Source organism: Pygocentrus nattereri, chromosome 17 (genome assembly GCF_015220715.1).
Source record: "Pygocentrus nattereri isolate fPygNat1 chromosome 17, fPygNat1.pri, whole genome shotgun sequence".
Classification (NCBI taxonomy): domain Eukaryota; kingdom Metazoa; phylum Chordata; class Actinopteri; order Characiformes; family Serrasalmidae; genus Pygocentrus; species Pygocentrus nattereri.
In genome coordinates this window covers 33584804-33604311 of record NC_051227.1, presented here as the reverse complement: position 1 = coordinate 33604311, position 19508 = coordinate 33584804, and the positions used below count along the sequence as shown (strand labels likewise).

The following is a 19508-nucleotide window of genomic DNA, read 5'->3' as shown; positions in this document are numbered from 1 at the left end:
TTGTTTGGGATTCATTCACAAAGCCCATCTGTCTTTGACCCAAACACCACCCAGGCAACACGCTACAACTACGACTGTGCCTCTGCCACACTGCCAAGCATATGGCTCATTCCAACAGCTGTGGGTTTCTAAAATAGTTTAACAGACAGTTTGACCAGTCCAACAGCATCGTCAAGGGAGAGAAAAAAACATATTAGGGACAGTTTACAACTTTAAACTATATTTCCTCACCCCACTTATAGACAACCAGCCAGGACATGTTTTGTCTCCAAAGTTTCCCTCTTTAGATTTGCAGTGGAGCTAAGGGGTTACTGTAGCAAGCAACAGAAGCCTTTAACCACCAAACAGCAATGTGGAAACTAAATGCCTAAATCATCACACATTCACCTCAAACCACATTGAGATGGTAATCTCAAATACACTTGTTTATGTAGATTCTGCTTGTCATAATATTTTGCAAACCGTTAAAATGGACAAATTAAGCTACAGTAAAACAGTAACAGCAGCCATCTTGAAGTGCTACTGTACTTCTGTCCAAATGTATAATATAGTTTATAATTAACAGTAAGTCATACATTCTAATTAATCATACGAGCAAGTATATGTGAGACTACTTAGCACAGTTTGTGTGATGATTAAATCAGACAGTTCACACGGTACTTAAACTTCAGACACCAACCATATCCTGGTTGAGTGACCACATTAGTGGACAGCAAATTCTCAATACAAACAATATTTTGTTTTCAGTGACAAGCATTAAGCTTAGTCATATGGGCATAATCTTACAAGCATTTTTAAGCCTTTTAAGCATTTTAATTTTACACCAGATGTGGTAACTGCACTGCTTGCCACACACAAAATGCTTCTATGTTCATCAATGTAGCCTTTAACACTGGTAACACACACATGAAGCTCAATAATTCACTCTGTTTTTGCTGCTTGTGGTGTGCTAGAGGTTTGCTAGGCGCAAACAGTACAAAATTGAGATTTCTTGCTATATTGTGCCATTTAGGCCCTTAATTTAAACAGATAATAATTCATAAGTTGTATGAACATCAACAGTGCACAATAAATGAGGAATCAGTGAAGCTTTTTGAAACACTTTGAGCTTTGCTCAAATGTTGTCTGCATAAAGTTTATGCAAGTAGTAGATGGAATAAAGACACGCATCCGTTAGCAGAAAAAACAAATGAGCACAGAAAACTCTTTTCACTTCTCAGACTTAAGCAGTTCAGTTTTGCCCGAATTTTGTGCCAATAATGTAACATGTCCATGACTTCACTCTTCTTTACTTACCCTCTCTACAAAGCACTCCGCTATAGCTGCTGCATGAGGACTGCGTTCCAGGTCTTCCAAAAGCTCACTGTTGAAGAGAAAAGGTTTGCAACAGATGTTAATGAGGTATGCACAGTGAGAAATCAATCTGCTATGTCTTTCTTTCATATTCTCACAAAAGATCAATCTACTGTGTCTGGCTCTCATATGGAAACATCTATCATTCCATCCAATGGAACTGACTTACACGTGAATGACAAATGTTTGAAATCTGCAATGTAGCATCATACAACTCAGAAGTCTAGTGTCCCTGAGTTGAGATTTGGGATGTGTCTTTGTTTAAGCACTGTTATTTTCTTTCTATGGAGACATCTGGGACTGGTGTTTCAAGAGGATGCTCCTGGCTTTAGCTGACTCCCGACTCCTGTCTGCATTTCCACATAGTGTTCATTTGTTTCTTCTCCATTGATTCAACTCAAACTAGTGTTTAAATGTGCACAGATGGAATACATCTTATTTTGGCTCAGCAAGACCACCCCAATCCCACTTTCCCCAGATCCCCACAACAGACCTTGAAGCCCCCTTTCTCTGGCTTTATCATTACAAGCCAAGCTCCTGGACCCGAAAACTAAATAATCATGTGTCATCATTGTCATTAACGTGCCTTTACTGGACTTGAAAGACTGCATGCTGTAAACTCACTTTTTTTTCCTCCCCTCAACAAAGATGTCACAGCTTCATCACAACACACAGGAGAATGCTCTCTCTCTGAGAACCTGGAGCACATGATTTACATCTTCTAAATGGCAGTGAACAGGGGGAAAGCAGAGGAGCTCTCCTTTCAGCCTCTGAATGAATGAAAAACAGCAGGCTTGGATTATCTTGGCTGACATCAGTGGCGGGACAGGAGATCAGGAGAGGGAGTTGAGGCTAGCTTGTGTAAAACAATCACTATTGTGAGTCACATGTGAAATAGAAGAAACTGGGCTTTCTCAGAGCGTTGTGGAGCAGATTTGATCTCAAGGGGGGTTGGTGCGACTTTACAAGCAAAAATGACTTGAATGTGCTTTAATCAAATTGGTACCACATGAATAAAATGTATTACATTAGCAAAGTTTTTCTCAAATGGAAGAAATCTGAAAGACACAATTGCCTTGATGTAATACATTTTACTATTGTGGGTATGATGATATAGAAATCAAGTAAATTCAACACAGTTTTATTCACTGCATATTCCCTGCAATATTCAGCTCACTTATCCCTTGATGATCAGTGAGGTCAGGATGATTTAGGTGACCACAGAGGACTTCACTCAGTTCACTGGCAAACTTTGAACCGTCATCACCAAGAGGCCCTCAAGCCACTAGACTGGTCAGTCACGGGGATCTCTTCCTGATGTTCCGACGGAACACAGCGTGGTGCTCTGTAAACATTCTGGTCGCGCCTTTATGTGGCCCAGCAAAAAAGTTCGGGAGAAAACCACAGCACTCCAGCCGTCAGAATTCACCCCCCCCCTCCTCCTCTGGAGACGGAGCTCGTTTTGTGGCTGCCCTTTGCGGTGAGGGGGCTTCAGTCTGGTTTTACCAAAAGTGGAGGGGAATTCATGCACACTCTATGCTTCAAAACACACTAAAGAACTGGCCTTCGCTGGGTGCCATTCGAGGTTTATGATTTCCACGGCTCATTTGGAATTAAGAAGTATAAAGGAAAGTTACTGTAAACACAGTTTGGCAGTGCGGAATTCCGCCTGAACAAAGATGTTACCATATGCTACAAGGCAGTGGGTAAGGGACAGTATTGTGATTACAGGCCATGCATCTACTTGCATGTCTTCACTTTGGTAGCCAAGTTGGATTCAATTAGGACTTGGCACATCTTATGAGGTTTTGGCACTAAAAGTCAAAGCCCCAGGAAAGTGTTGGGCCGTCTGAGCCAAAGGCTTGAGTTATGCTTGTTATATCTGTGCTATTACTTTCCCAGGCTCTCAATCACAAAACACTTATACAGGCTCTTAGCACAGTTAGGCGATACATATTTGAGGTCAAATGAAAAATTAATAAACGAAACCACTAGGGCCAGTGCCGATCAGTTCTTTAATTGTGTCAGAATTGTTTAATAACAGCTACAGTGCCATGAATCATGGTCACAGAAGCCACATGTTCCAAAAAAGTGCTGAATTGGAACCCTTTATGTGGTGGAACTGGGAAGTGACCTGCTGAATTTAACACCGGCAAAGGAAGTGAAAGGAAGTGTCCTGACGATGACTCCTCCCTAGTGCCACATATTGCAGAAGTTATGATCAGGATCAGGAAAGGGAGTCACCTGCAAGTTGCCTTAAATGCAGAACCTCCCTTACTGGCCTTCATTCCTTCCATCTCCACCTCAACCTCTCCCTATATTGTTTCAAAGACTTGCTTGCTCCTTCATTCTATCCCCCCTCCATGTCCTACTGTTGTCTTGCTATTTTTACCCACTCCTACTATTTGTCTACTAATGTGGTTCGCGTCGTATGTCCAGGACAATAAAAATACTACATTATTTAAGCCTCTTTCATTGTGCTCTTATATTTTGCTAAGCTGCCAAACCTTCAGTTGCACTCCAGGCAGGATTCCGCTCAGGGGGATCCTCGCACATCTACTCCATTCCTTTGCTTTTAATGAGAATTCCTTTTACATGACTGCAAAATCGTCACATCTTAATTGCCCCCAAATCAGATAAAAGCAGAATGATGTATGAATATTTGGAAAAGTCCCTCTATGTCTGTCTTTAAAAAAAGGGTACACCTTATCATTAAAAGTGAAACAATGCATATATTTTCACTATATGGTCGAATGCTAATTGGCTCAGATAAATAAAAGTCCTCAAATAGATCATTTTCAAAGCCCACCATTCAGCCTTTTAAGAAATTAGCCCTACAAATCGCAATTTCATTCGTGTTTTAGGCAACATCAGAAAAAGGGACGGTTATTTGACTGTGGGAGTGTGTGTAGTATAAGCCCCTGCACTCTTTCCACTCGCTCTACTCTGATGTGATACTGGGATGACTAGTTTTGATTACTGATGGTGATTTCTATGAAAGACCCTTGAGTGATACAGTGTTAAAATTCAATGTTTTTTTGATGAATTGATATTGATATTGTTACTTAACACTGGGTATCATGCAGTGCATTTGGAGAAGCAGGCAGCCAGCTCCACTCAAAGAGGTCATGGCAGGGGTTATGTCACAGCATGGCTCAGTGACAGGTCATAAGCCCACCGAGACACAGAGGAGTCATGGAGAGGATAGAAATGAGGCAGGGGGCTAGATCTCACTTAGCAGAGGAATCTGTCTGGGTGGTTCCACTAACTACCTTTGGTGACCTGTAGGGTGAAGCATATCCTTTTGAAGGTGCCACATTCCATATGCTTGGGTCAGATCTCCTGCCCTGGTGGGCCATAGATCTGTAGTCACATAAAGCCTAGTGCGTCTAACTATCCTACTGTTCATGGATGATTCATTGTCTGCAGTCATTGCAGTGACTAGCTTTATGAACAGCTCCATCAGTGTATATCTATCAAAGGTGGACGAAGTACACAAATCATGTACTTGAGTTAAAGTAGAGATACCAAGGTAAAATATCACTCCAGTAAAAGTAGAAGTCCTTACTCTAGACCTCAACTTGAATAAAAGTACAAAAGTATTTGGCTTCAAATGGACTTAAGTATCGAAAGTAAAAGTACTAAAAGAGTAATTATGGCTCTGATGTCCTGTTATCATTTTCATAACAAGACTTCATGAACTCATTTTAGGTGAAAATACTCCAGTGTCTCTCTTGGTAAACTGTTTTTTTAATAGAACGTCATTAATTAGTGACACTGACATAAAATTATCATAAGCACAAAACTGAAGGTAAACAGTTTCCATCAGGGAGAACCGAGTGGCTCTGAAATCACTTTTACACACAAGCAAAGTTTCAGATTAAGATTACTTTGTAAATTAGTTACAAGTTGAATAAAAACTGGCTTTAAACTCAGGATCACAAATAAGTTTTCCTTTACTGTGTTGATCTGTAGGCCTCTGTTCATAAACATAAACCAGCCCAAACTAATTTACTATAAAATGAAAGTGTTAGTTAGGTTAGGTTAGGTTAGTTCATCATTTAGGGACGTATGTGCTCCCAAATTTTTACGCTGCTGCGCTGACGTTGAACCGTGTGCTGCACTGGGTCGGTATGACCAACAGGTCAAAACAAGCTCAGAACAAAGTGACCGCTGTTCCCTGATTGGTGCTCTTGCTTTGTGCTTCTTTTGTTTTGACATGTTACTTTTTTAAACACACAAAAACAAAAGGAGCGACATTTCTCAAAAAGTCAGATATTTGACTTTGAAATGTAGTGGAGTGAAAGTAAAAAGTCTTAAAAGTCTTGGAAATACTTAAGTAAAGTACAGATAGACGAAAAAAGTACTTAAGTACAGTAATGAATTCCATTTACTTAGTTACTGTCCACCACTGATGTCTGGAATTGAGATTGGGACACAAGGAAGGGTGTGAGATGGAATTAACACATTATTACTGTCATATAAAACAAACCTTTAAGTTATAACTTTTTTCTCAACAACTTGATGTTTGAACACTTATGACGAATGAACCAATAAAAATTGTCATTGTCCAAAATGCCTCACAACTGGTTCCATTAAAGGGCCCATATCCTGCATTTTTCTTGTATTTAATTTTTCCCCAGCAATCCTCTTATAATGTTTGTATGGATTTACGCACCAAAAGCATTTTTACACGACAATTTTCTAATCTCTGTTCATCCCTTATAATTAAACAGGCCATTTGTTTTGTTACTGAACCTGGTAAATGTGTGTAAGACTGATGTATGTAAGCAATTTATGTAAAAATCAATATTGCAAGCTTGATTTTACATCAGGCCTTCGATTTTAGATCAGGCTACATGGCACTCTTGGCTGAATGATGGTGTAGTTACACAGTTATATAAGTGTGTAATAAACATTCCAGGCTATTTAATATACCTATCTAAGTGTGATATAAACACTGAAAAGAAAAAAAAAGTGTATGCAATAAAGATTAAAAACTGCTACAATACAGTAAACATGGCTTGTCCATGTAGTCAGTGCTTTAGATCCTAAAAGCAAGAGGCTACTGAAGATCCTGCCTGCAGTCAAACAGCTCCACAATGCATGAGAGTAAATCATGTGAAACCCCAGCTGAGGTTCAATGCTTACTGTGAACTGCAAGGCTTGTGAAGAATTAGGGCAGTACAGACAACATGACCTGATAAATATTCTCCGTAGTCATTGCAGAGATATTGCAAAATAACAGAAATGAGTCAAGAGAGGAATCACTTTTCATCACCCTGCAGCTCGATGGGGAATCTGAAGCCAGTAAATACACTCTGCTCCACCACAGTTGCTGCACAATAAAAACTAAAAGAGTACTGTAGCATTCCAGCGCTGGAGTACGACACAAAACGCTGCGCTATAACTGGACTGATGAGTGTGGGAACAGAAGACGGCCTGTCTGCTGGCCCAGCATGCACTGCTCTCCTGACTGCGCCCTTACTCTCTCTGACAGGTCATGTGTGGCTTGTTCACCACAGGGGCTGGAGCTCTACCTCAGAGCCTGGCCGCTTTAAGCTCCGGGTAAAGTGACATCCATATGCAGGCTAATGTGCTGGCCTGTGCCAAGAAAACAGACACAACACTGTTGAGCATGAAAACAGGGACTGCATTCCATACGTATGAGAGGATAGGCTTTTAAGGCAAAGAAGAGCAAGAGGAAAAGCAGCTAAAGTGTGAGAAAACTGAGGTCGGCCCCTTCTAAACGATGTGCTTTACAATTAGGGAAAAGAATGAAGATTGAGAATGAGGCACTGGTGGAGGGGGCAGATTTCAACACCGGAACTGCCTGATTAACTCCCATTCTCTTCATTACAAGCAAATCGAATTTCAGGGAAATCCTCCAAGTGCCTGAGGAGAGAACAAAAACTTGGCTCCGAATCCTCAGCATTCTACAGACATTACAACGCAAGATGCCTCGAGGACACCCAAGGACTTTTGTATGAATTTTTGTTTCAACATAACAAAGTAGATTTCCCATAAGGGCTGGCGAAAGGCGCCATGTATGATTTCTAGAACTTAGCTAGATCGCCAGAGGGCCTGTAATGTGAGGGGCTGACCTGGTGTAGATGCAGAGAGAAAAAGTGTGAAAACATGACCCTCGGCAGGAGAAGTCTGAGGAGAAAAATGGGAGGGAAATGGCAGGTATGAGGAGGGTTCTTCCTAAGAGCTCAGTACCACCAATACAGTCACACCCCCGCTAACCGCTAACTCATCCATCAAACTACAGCCCGATTCATGCCATTTACTCATAACTGGTGTCAGAAAACAGCTGACAAACAGCCCTGCAGCCAAAGGCTCCAATACCCAGCAGTGATGATGACTAGAATTAGTGCTGAAAACGATGTGGAAAATAGGCTAGCCAAATGAAAATAACACATAAACACTCAGTACTGTTCAGCCATCAAGCATCATAAAGGAGACAGAGAAGCATATACACAAAGGCTTTTATATAAAAAAAGGCTCATTAAAATCACTCCAGTGCTCCCTGTATGAACTCAGGGTGTGATAAACCATATGCTCCCTCTCGGTTTGTGAAGAAAAAAAATGGTTATGACTGGAGCTTGTAAAAGCAGTGCAGGATAGTAATGAGGACAGTCTGCTGGAGAGGATCAAAAACAAACTCTCCCTCTTGGCTGCAGTCTGGATATTGTCCTCTTCACAGAGATTGTCTAGGGTCTGGGCCAGTCATTGTATCTGATGCACATTACGCAGATACTACTGCCACCCAGACAGCAGTCTCTCCACAAACTAACTCTGACTCAGCCATGGATTCTACACAAAGAGGCAATGAGAGTTCCTGGCACAGTCAGTAGCAACTGCCCAGGGGCAGCAAATGGTGGGTGGGTAGGGGAGCATGTAAAAAGAGCTGACAGTCACTACTCTTTCACCAGTGTACCCCTTCTGTTGCGCTGTTCTCTTTCTATTTACTCCCACCAACCAAGAGAACATGATAGGACTGGGAGAGGCGTATGTCCCTTTCTGACTCTACAGGCCAGTGAAATGACATGTAATAGAACAACAAGCAACAGAATATACTATCGGCTGTGCTTAAGCATATGGCATATGAAACAGCACCACAACAGGTGGTGGGAAAGCAGTTTTAAAACCAGCATATTTTAGTTTTGATATATTAAAAATGTAGTAAGCTGACTTAGAATTAGAATCGTAGAAAAAGGCATATATTCATATATTTACTTTTTAGGCTTTTGAGAGAGAGACATTTTTGTGTACGCTCTGAAATTTCTGGTAGCACTTGATTTGAACAGCGCCCTGTAAATGTTTCGCAGATGTCTATTTATAAATTAATTTATGTTCAACTAAATATCAATTTACTTCACACCAAACCTGGCCCTAACCCTAACCTTGACTTCAATCCAAAAACCTAAACTTAAACTTTAACTTGGTCCTAAGCCTAACTTTGGTACTAACCCTGAAGTTGCTGAGAATCAAGTTTCTTCAGATAGCTCATTAACAATTTTAATGTCTGTAGATAATCTACTGGGGGGGCTATCCAAATAAAGTGATACCCAGGAAACATTAAGGATTTCATGGGGTAAATCCTCTACCTTGGCTAATGCCAAAGAACTTCATAGTTGACAAGTCAGACCTGAAAGCTTGTCAGACATAGCAACAGTAACTGGTGCGGCAGGGCTTAGCAAATTTACAACTAATATCCCAAAGGCACAAAATACAATTTGAATAAATGATAGTTTAACAACTCCACCCTGCTACTCGATCGATAATACAGCTTCATTACTGAAAAGTTACTTAAACTTGAAAATAGCAATGCTAGAACTTTGCTACTGCACTGAAAAAAGGTCATGCATTTGTTCCACATGAATAAAATAAATAACATGAACATATTTCTTTCTTTTAGATCACTCACTTTTTGCAAGAATTGGGTCAATGTGATATATTTTATTCATGTGGAACTGATGAACACAATTAAATCAAGTAAAGTCTGTGAATTATTTTTTCAGTGTGGGAAATGTAATCAAATGAACAGATTTGCTACTTCAGCAAAAGTGCTGCAGTGATTGTGACCTGGACAACTATTGTTGATGAAAAGGTCAAAGCCCTTAGTTTAATAGAAAAGAATGGAAAAAGAGGGGAACTGATTTAAAGATAAATATATCCTGCCATCACAAAAATGGAATAATCTGGAGTACTTGCATTAACTAGCTAGTGCATCAAGATACACAGTGACATGGAGTTAGTTTTGTAGCTACAATGATTTAACCTAGTGCCTTTACTCTAACTGAGAGCTCTCATGAGGGTGTGTGAGTTATTAGTGATTACACCATGACTTTGAGTTTCTGTGGCCTTTCTCAGAGAGCGTCCTAGTGTGCGCTCTCCTTGGGCACCGAATGAGCCAGGCCCTCAACCAAATACAAAGAACAGCAGAACACTCACCTGTTGAACTCATATATGTCCTCTATGTTGCAGAAGAGGGTGCTGACCTCTTCCGGTTTGAGTGGCAGGTCTCCACAGTCAATGATGCACCCCAGATAGTCCTGAGAGAGACAAAGGAGAGAGGAAGCATGCACTGAAAATTAGAGGCATACATTAGCTCAGCTGTAAAATAAGTTTCCAGTGCTTTGTTGGTAATTGTTCAAAACCTCATGAGCTCTATGACATCTCACTTACCTACAGCTACTTTATTTTAGTATTATATTTCCATTATACACATAAATCAGTTGCACATGCACAGTCTACTGCCTAAAAAGACTAAAAGATGGTTGCGGCTAATCCCTCGACAGCAGATTGTTCCTCTCACCTCTAAGCTATCTGACAACGCTAAACATTGTTGCAATTTAATTTCCACAGAGGCTTTCTACATGAGAGAAAAGGTCAGACTTGAGTCGCTAAGATCTTCCATGTAAACAAACCAAGCGGCCCAAGAAAGCAAAACATGCAATTAATATAGTGGTAAAAGGCCCTCCCTCTTACAATATTTATCTTCTCTCTCTGCGCTCTTGTACCTCTGACCTGGGAAATAAAGCCACAAGCTGGTCTCATGAGAAAATGGATATTGTCTCTTAATTCGTCAGTGCTGTGACACACACAGCTTTCTCCGCTGGCTTGCTGGTGGGTGGCTGCTGCACACATACTGTAACAAGGAGCAAGGTAGTGGACGCACGTGCGGAGGTAAGCAAATTTTATTGAGGGCAAATCCAAAATCAGGGTCATAACGGTCCAGGTTCATGTAGCCAACATGGAGAGATTCAGGTACCGAAAATGACGAGAAACACAAACAACCAAACAGTTCTAACAACAATAAAGACCAATACACCACAGCAGATAACACCAACAACGGAGACAAAGATCAGCACAAAGACCAGCAAACACAAGGGGCAAACACAGGACTTAAATACCCAGGGAAAACGAGGGACAGGTGGAAAACAGGTGGAGACAATCAGGGGGGGAATCATGAAACAAGGGGGCTAAACCAAAACAAAATGCACATGGGCTAAACCAAAACATGAACACATGGACAGGACTGGGATAATAATTATGACAATAATTATGGACAACATCTATCCAATATCCATCAACAGGTAGAATTTATGTTGTTTTTGTTTGTTTGAATCTAAGATCTGAAGTTCAGGTGCTCGTTTTACTTCATTTCCACACACAGCAGTGAGTTGCTTTGTGAGCCACAGCAAGAGGACATATCACTGATCAAAAGCATTATTTTCATCAATCATTATTTTTTATTTATAGTATTTTTAACTACTAATTTTAGTCTAATGCTCAGTCGAGTTCTTTTCATACAGTTTTTTTTTCAGATGAAAAGACTTTTAATGCACAGAAACCTTCACATCAAGTCCAATATGCTTTTGTTATTACACAAATACTCTGATGTTGGAAGAATGAATCCTTTAGATAGTAACATCATTTTTCATGTAGTCAATATGGCTCAGAGATGCAGTCACAGGTTAAGTACCTATTCTGCTAAAAAACCACAAGTAGTTCCACCAAATAACACATTCTGTTTCAGTTCAGACCACTGAGCACCAAAAGGAGAGACAAAACAGAAATAACCACAAGATCACATGTGAAAGATGGCAGCAGTATTAGTGCTTTTAAAACTGACCTAGCTATATAATAAATATGTAACTGTAATGTAATAATATAATATAATAATATAAAATAATAATATAAAATAATATCAATAATTTTACCCTGATTGATGAGGGTTGGTGATATCACACCAACCCTCAACAGTGTTTCAAGTGTTATAGAATGTTGTTGAAAATTCTGCTCAACCTAATGAGAAATTGTAGCACAGATTTTAATTTTATTCATTTTAAATGTTATTCATAATAAAGTTTTTCTAATATACATTGGGTATATTGTGCCACACTCAGCTTCAGGTTCATCACAGTGTCTTCCTTGGTTTGAAGACTTGGTTTTACTTAAATAATTTTTTTTAAATTTCATTTGAAACTTTTCCAAATGAGTGATAAAACCACATATTATTTTATATCATGTTTTGCAAACACAAAAAAGAGTTGATTTCTGTTTAAATGGCACAAATACAGGAAAAGTGATATTTCTTAAAAGAGTTTGATGCTATATGTAAGCACTGTTAAAGATTCAATATCTACTACTCATTCTCTAGTGTGTACAGCCCATACATGGAAACTAAGCTGCAAAAAAAGCCTATTTTTAATTCATCGTTTTTGTGACATCATAAAAGCCAATGCACTTACATATATCTGCCTATTCAGCCTACAGCAGTTTAGCCCTGCTAAAGTTAGGAATAAAGGAGTGTTTCAGGCTAGACTGCTTTTTGAACAAGGCACAATATCAAACAGCCAATCAGAACAGTGGTCATTTACATTTATTTTTCTTAAAGGCACAGTAACAAAAACAGCCTGCTAAATTCCAAAGGATAAACAAAGGTTGAAAAAGGGTCATATAAAAATTTATTCTGGCTGTTTTTGGCTGATCTTAAAACTACGTAAGTTCATAAGTTGACCTAAAACAAAAAATATAAAATAGCAAAAAATATAAAATACAAAAACCAAAAACTTTAGGACATGGGCCCTTTAAGTTATTGCAAACCAGCAAGGAGAACTCTGTTTAAAATATTTTGTGCCAAATTTTGGCAGTCAGAGCATATAACACAGGGGTATGTAACTACACCATGTCTCCTCTGGTCGAAAAGGCCAAATCTATAACTCTTGCAATGCACTGTTGTGAGCTAACACTTGAATTTGAACGATTCAGAGCGGGTGAATATCACTCCTCGAAGTGTTGCTATAAACCTTTAAACTTAATAGTGTTGCCGTGATCCAGTTACTTTATCGACTTAACGTGGAAAACAGACTTTGCGATCTAAGCACTTATTGCCATCTATAAATACTAATCGGTCTACAATACAGCTATTTCTGTGCAGCGGAGGCCAGCAGCCAACACCAGTCTCAGTAGAATTCTGCATTTTTGGCAACAGTCTGTCTGGTCCCAGTCTAAACTTCAACTGGCACTGCTAATCAAAAGTATCCATCAGCAGCTTATCAGTGTCTGTCTGGCCACATTAACCTCTAATTGGGCAGCTTTTTAGCACAAACAAACATCATCTGATAATTCTACACCTATAAGATGGGTCTTCTGAACTGTGACAGACTGGAAAAATTGGAAGTGCCATGGCTGGCATTAACTACTGATGCAATCTGTCCTGAGAAAACAGAGGCCCATAGCTAATAGAACAAGGGGCCACCAAACGAAAAACAAACGGACTGAAAAAGGCTCCAGGCTCGACTGCTACAATAAATAGCTATAAACAAACAAGCATTTTGAGGCATGCGAGATGATATGGCAGTCTGTGCCCCCCCTCCCTCGCTCCCCATGGCTCTCAGCTGCATTCCTGCAGAGCGTAATGGGCGCTTTTTCTTGCCCCGTGTTTGTTTCCAGAGCCACCGGGGTGTCGGTGAGGGCAAACAGGCCTGAGGTGGGGCAAAATGAGGTGGAAAATGAGGGGCCTGATGCATTCATCACCTTTTAAAGGCAAAGAAGGAACAGGGCCACTGTAATTACACTGATTTACAGTCCGCCATAGGCAAGAAAGAATTCCCCTGATGCTGGTGCTGCCTGGGAGCTGAAGGAAAGAGGGAGATGAGGGGATGAGTGAGGGATGTCAAAGCGAGGCATAGAAAATTGAAAAACAGGAGACAGAAAGAAATACGAGAATCAGACCAGGACATATTTCACAAAGCAAGATTTGTGACTAAATGATACAGCTGAAAGTGAGGATAGGCCCTTTATTTCCTTTATGGGCAGAGCATGGATAGGTCCATTTGGGGTTATCTTTTTAACCATTAAAAGGGCCAGGACCAAACAGTGGGCCCAACATTTAATTACAAACTTCCATAACCCTAGAACATCTCAGGTAGTTGCACTGGGATCTGTGTAGTTTGTCAGCCTGGTATTTTAGAGAAAATGCTGTCCAAAACTGATGACTGCAACAAGTTCTAAGAAAGTTGGGACAGGATCATGTTGAATACAATGTTACACAATGCACTTCATAATGTGGCACACAGTTTTAAAGGGACACAGGTCTAGGCTGTAGCCAAGCTGTTGTAACATGTGCTGAATGTGGCTTGTCAATGTCATGTTGAAATAAGCATAAATGGCCCTAAAATGTTGTCTAGAAGACAGTGCATTGTTCTCCTAAATATATACATATATCTTTCAGGGTTAACAGTGTCCTTACAGACGTGCATGTTACCCATGCCATGGACACTAATACACCCCCATGCCACGACACACCATCTTTTGAACTTTATCCTTGCAACAGTTGGCATGGATGTTTTTGTTCATTTGTTTAGGGGAACACGATGTTCATTCATTCCAGAAACAATCTTGTTAAACCTTAAATAACTTGTTTTTGTGTTCTACAGGTCAAGCTGGCTTTACAAAACATTGCTTTTTGATTTGATTTGCCTTTCACATACCATCTCAAATGTTTTAAATTGAGGTTTTACATGGAAAACAAAACAGAATGATTGAGTTAGTATTAAGTTATAAGAGTGAGTATAATAGTCTGAACCTGTCAGTCGGTCTGTGAATGTGAATGTATGTTAATGGAAATGGACAAACAACTTGGAGAGAGTCAACCACAAGAGAGGCAGAACAAAATCAACTTTATAAGAAAGAAAGAAAGAAAGAAAGAAAAGCGTGAGGAATAGAAAGAAAAAAAAGTGCAGAGGGGAATTTTGGAGAGGAAGGTGGACAAAGGAAGGAGAAAGGAAAGAGAAAGGGAGGGAGGAGAAAAAAGGAGAGAGTAACTGAGAGTTGCACACTCTCTCTGAGCCTTTGTCTGAGAAACTAGGTCAGAGTTTGGAGAAGGAGTGTGTCCCTCTCTCTCGTGAGTGAGCCCCTCTGCTTGTGCCCCAGAATGGGGGTTACAGCCAAAGCCCCCCCCCACCAATTTCCTGTCCTATTTGGCTGAGATACAGTGTAAAGGAAAAGGGGCTTCAGTCCGTCTGTTCCCCCAAATGTTCCCCAATGCTCTTTGTCATACACACAAATGCACATGCAGACAAATTCTAAAGCACTCCCAAAAATACAGAGCACAATGCACACAAATGCTTACAAAGAAAAGTTCTTTTAAGCACTATCAAGCAGTTCTGACATCATAGTTCGCTGGGCTTTCTATCAAAACCAGACGGCTATTACTAACAGCAGCTCAACGAGGGCTCCAGACCAATCATATGTGTAAATCCCCGAGTCAGCAGTGTGTCACACAAACCCCCACCCAACAAATATGTCCTGTTTTGAAGATGCAGACTGATAAAACAGCAGTATTCTTCTGCTCAAGCCTTCTCTTTCAGCAACCAATTTCTGGCCATCATATCTAAAGGCATCTCTTCACTGGGCAGGCCTCAATCGCATGCCTTCTCTTTTTATTAGATCTTAAAGCGGTCAACTTCAAAAGTCCCATGAACAATAAGGAAAAGTAATACATTTCAGGCATTTTGGTCTATGTTTTCATAAGATACTCAATTCCCTCCACTCCAATCACAGATGCACGCACACTGACACATATCGCTCTCAATACCGTGCAACCAACTGACACCTGTTAATGGTCAGCACAGCCAACATGACAGCAATTTCAAAAAGACTAAAAATCTCAGTCTTCGGCAAGGGCTCCGGTCAAACTGACCCCATCATTTACCGCGGGTCTCATCCACGCTCCTGGGAGAGACGCTGTGTTGCCATAAAAATTATCTAAACTTCAGCTTGTCTGATAAGCCATAAAAATGATTTGGCTTTTGGATGTCTGTCAAAAAAGTCTAACCAGCTAGTCTACTCTTAATTTCTGAATGCTGTCAAACTTTGCGAACAGTTATAAACAACTACGAGCTTAAGTTTGATGAGTACGGGTACACCAACTTTAGGCAATAAATATGCTAGATATGGACAATGCTTTTGCATTGCATGTTTTGCATGCACAGTAAAAATGCATTCAGCATGTGGTGCAAACTCGTTTTCTGTTGCCATTATGGGTGTGATGGATTTACTACCAACATCTGTGACAATGCAACTGCTAAATCTAGGACACGTTGAACACTTAGTGAGTTTCACTAAAAATAAGAAGTGCTAGTGGAAAAAAAAAGGAGTCTGTTAGTAACATTGGAAAAAATGCAATTATAAAACTCCTTCTAATTCTAAAATATGAGTGGCTGAGCCACATTAAAAGCTGTTAGTAAATACTCAAAATACACAAATATGACCACACACATTAATTTAATTCAATATTAATTAGGCCAGTGCCAGTAACAGAATCAGCCTATTTGGGTCACTGTGTTGTCTGTGGCTGCTTAACCTGATGCCTTTTGTCAAAGGCCATTTCACTTGAGGTTGTTTTGCTAGTTGTGTAAGAGCTGAGACACAACAGTGTTTTTACTGAAACCCTAAGCCATTTTGTCTGATGCCTGAAACCTTAGGACATCTCAGAAGATACACCATAACATAGGTAGACTTTTGTAAAGGCATGATTTCTACCTATAGCAATAGTTTACCCCTGACACTCCCCCTGAGCACATTCAACAAATGTGGCTCAACAGCCGCATTTCTGAAACAGTTTATGTATAGACAAATATGGCATTATGTAAATTTATATTACAAGAATGCCTGGTTGGACTTCACAGGAGTTTTCCAGATCACATAATATGTCTTTATGTATTAATATTACATGTGCAGCCTCAAAAAGAAGGTTCAGGTCTCAAGTGCAAAATCAACATTAGACTGATGAAGATATGATGACAATAGTAGATCATTCACTCACATCCTCGGAAGACACGTCCTTCAGCAAGTTTTGACTGAGTTCTGTTTGAACACTCTTTCAACACACTCACAAACTTCAGATTCATCCGCTCGGGGAAGGGGTCTCAAGCTGACCTGACAAAATTTTCTTACATGTAGCTTTAAGTATCATAGTTAATGCTACACTAAAATCAGTTATGTACAATCATTACATATAGCATTAAATATCACAGTCGAGCGGCTTACAGATTTAAGTGTTGCACCCCAGTTTAGCGCTCAACACTGTGAAAGTGAAATTCTTAAAACTGCAGAGCCACTCACCTTCTACCTGTCTTGACAGAAGCTTAATGACCTTCTCCAGAGGTCAGCTTTTTAGACGGCCCTTATGCCGCCAGACTCCACATGGATATGACAAACGTGTTGAGAGTCTCTACAAAGAGTCTCTTATACTATTCAGCACCATCTGATTTATGTATTTGTGTGTGTGTGTGTGTGTGTGTGTCTGTGTGTGTGTGTGTGTGTGTGAGATAAGAACAACAGCCTCCTCATTGTCTCAGATCGGCTGACCCCAGTGAGAAACAGTGCAAACATGCTTTTGAAGTGACAGATTAAATTTACTGTTGCTTTCATCCGCTGCCACGGCCTCCTCCACTCCACCTGAGAGCCTGATGAATGGCACCACCACATCTCAGAATGATCAGGAGAAAACTGGCAGGGCTGAATATCCAGCTATTCCCTGCAATCAGCTGCATGGCTCATATATTACATCTGAAGTAAATATGATACCATTAACGCAGAAATAAAGGCCTTTGTGTCAGTTCAGATTCCTAGAGCTCAGTAGGAATGCCTCAGGCACGTACGGCTTGGGAAGAGACAGGGTGTATGTAAAAGTCTACTGAAGTTGCCGATTCTCGTCCAAGTTGTTCGGTGTGAGTCAAATACATTACACTTCAAAGCATTCAACATGAGAGGTGCACTCTATCCAAAGTTTGATTAATTAATTACTTAAACTTTGGACAGACGGGGTGCACCTCTCATGTTGAATGCCTTTGAGGGCACCTAATTTATCAAACATTTTTTAAAGCTATGATTCAGACATAACTTTCTTTTTACCCTGAATGTAGTCGATCAGCTAAGACAAATTTGGTGTCTTAAGTTTACTTCTTTAATTTTACATTGGAGGCTAGTGGAACTGACAAGTAACACTGCCAGGGTAGCATGGTGTGAACTGTATGGCTAAAACATCAAACTTGCTTCAAACTATGTGGAGTTATTAAAGTGGCACTCCAGCCAAAATGAAAAACATTATCATTGCTACATCAGTTGTAAACGTGCTTGCTAGAATAAAAAAACATCCTTCCGATAATGTACCTTGAAGGTCGGAGGAACTTTTAAAACTCTACCTTTTGAACTTGAGGGCTGTGTTATTTTTTCCGACTAGACTGCTAGGAAGTCCAACATCACATCACATATGATGTATTTGCATAATGTGTGCTGGGTATTGTAGTAAGAGAACATTGAGAAAACACAGAAAAAGAGACAAAATCATGTATTCTGTCAAATTAGTGAGGCTGAGGGATGCAACTGTGCTACAGCTAATACAGCTTAACATGATTAATGAGATACTAAAAGCTAATTTTGGGCCAGAGCTGGAGTTCCCCTTTATGTACTCCCAAATAAACTTGCTTATGTAATTTCTGCAATTATGTGACATACTGTATAACACTGTCTATAAAAACAGACAAAAGTAGAGATTCTTAGCTATATAGAATCCATTTCCAAAGACAAGAGAAATGTTATGAAAGAGAGTTGTCCACAGACTTTTAAAGGACAGTGTATGTGATAATATACAGGTGTAAATCTCTGACCTTAAAACATTGATTTGATAAAGATTCTTTATGAAATGATTCAGTAGGTAATGATTCAAATTTCACCAAGATTCGACTCAATTTCATTTGATTACTTTGGCATGAATCAGCATTGCTTTTAAAAATAGTCTAAAATCACAAACGTGACTGGAAGAAAATACACAAGCAGCGGAAAATAAGCCAAAAATGGCATCCACCTTGTTTGGGTTTGCTTGTTTAAAAATAGCCTGATAATTTTGCTCAGGCCAAAAACGTGCCTACTCTCCTAGATAAAGTAAAATGCATATGTAAAACAAAGCGCATACTTTACTGGATATTACTACGACTGATTACAATCATTCCAACATTGAAAAACTGATGCAGCTGCAGTTGCCATCTTCAGGTGCAAACGACGCATCTCAATTTTTACACCTTTAAGATAAAAGTGTGACGTAGCAGCATTACCTCCACTATACTCTTCAGGTCCCTCACATAGGCCTGCTCTGTCTCAACGATCTCCAGCACCACCCTCTGCAGACGAGACAGTTTGGGCAATGGTGTGGAGGGCGTGGCTCCGGGTAGCAGGGAGAGTGGGGTGAGGTCCAGACTGATGTCGGAGCCCTGACGCTTGGGGCAGGAGTAGGTTGGCACGGCTCCATAGGGCAGTGAGGAAGAGGAGGAGGAGGAGTGAGCATCTTGTAGCGAGGCGGAGGAGGCTGAGGAGCTGAGGCTGGCCGCCCGGTCGCTGTCCGAGCACACAGTGTTGACGGAAGTGCAGCTCCCGCGGGACGCGCCCCCTGATGAGGCCATCCGGCTCACGATCCCGCTCAGAGAGGAGACAGAGGAGGGCCGCTTAGCAGCTGGAGAGAGAGACAGGAAGAGAGAAAGAAAGACAGAGAGAGTGACAGAATCACAGAAAGTTAGACAAATACAGAGAGCGAGAGAGAGAGAGAGAGAGAGAGAGAGAGAGAGAGAGAGAGAGAGATT

General features: G+C 40.4%; 1 protein-coding gene across 2 annotated transcripts in view; it reads right to left on the bottom strand.

The window, feature by feature from the left end:
- The window catches only part of plekhg2 (pleckstrin homology domain containing, family G (with RhoGef domain) member 2), a 55549-nt gene that overhangs the window by 16083 nt on the left and 19958 nt on the right, over positions 1-19508 (bottom strand). For both annotated transcript variants that reach the window (XM_017694804.2, XM_017694805.2), the window contains 3 exons: positions 18987-19381; positions 9814-9914; positions 1297-1363 (listed from right to left, as the gene is read on the bottom strand). In XM_017694804.2, the coding sequence (XP_017550293.1) occupies positions 1297-1363; positions 9814-9914; positions 18987-19381 (563 nt within the window). The remainder of the gene's footprint in view (positions 1-1296; positions 1364-9813; positions 9915-18986; positions 19382-19508) is intronic.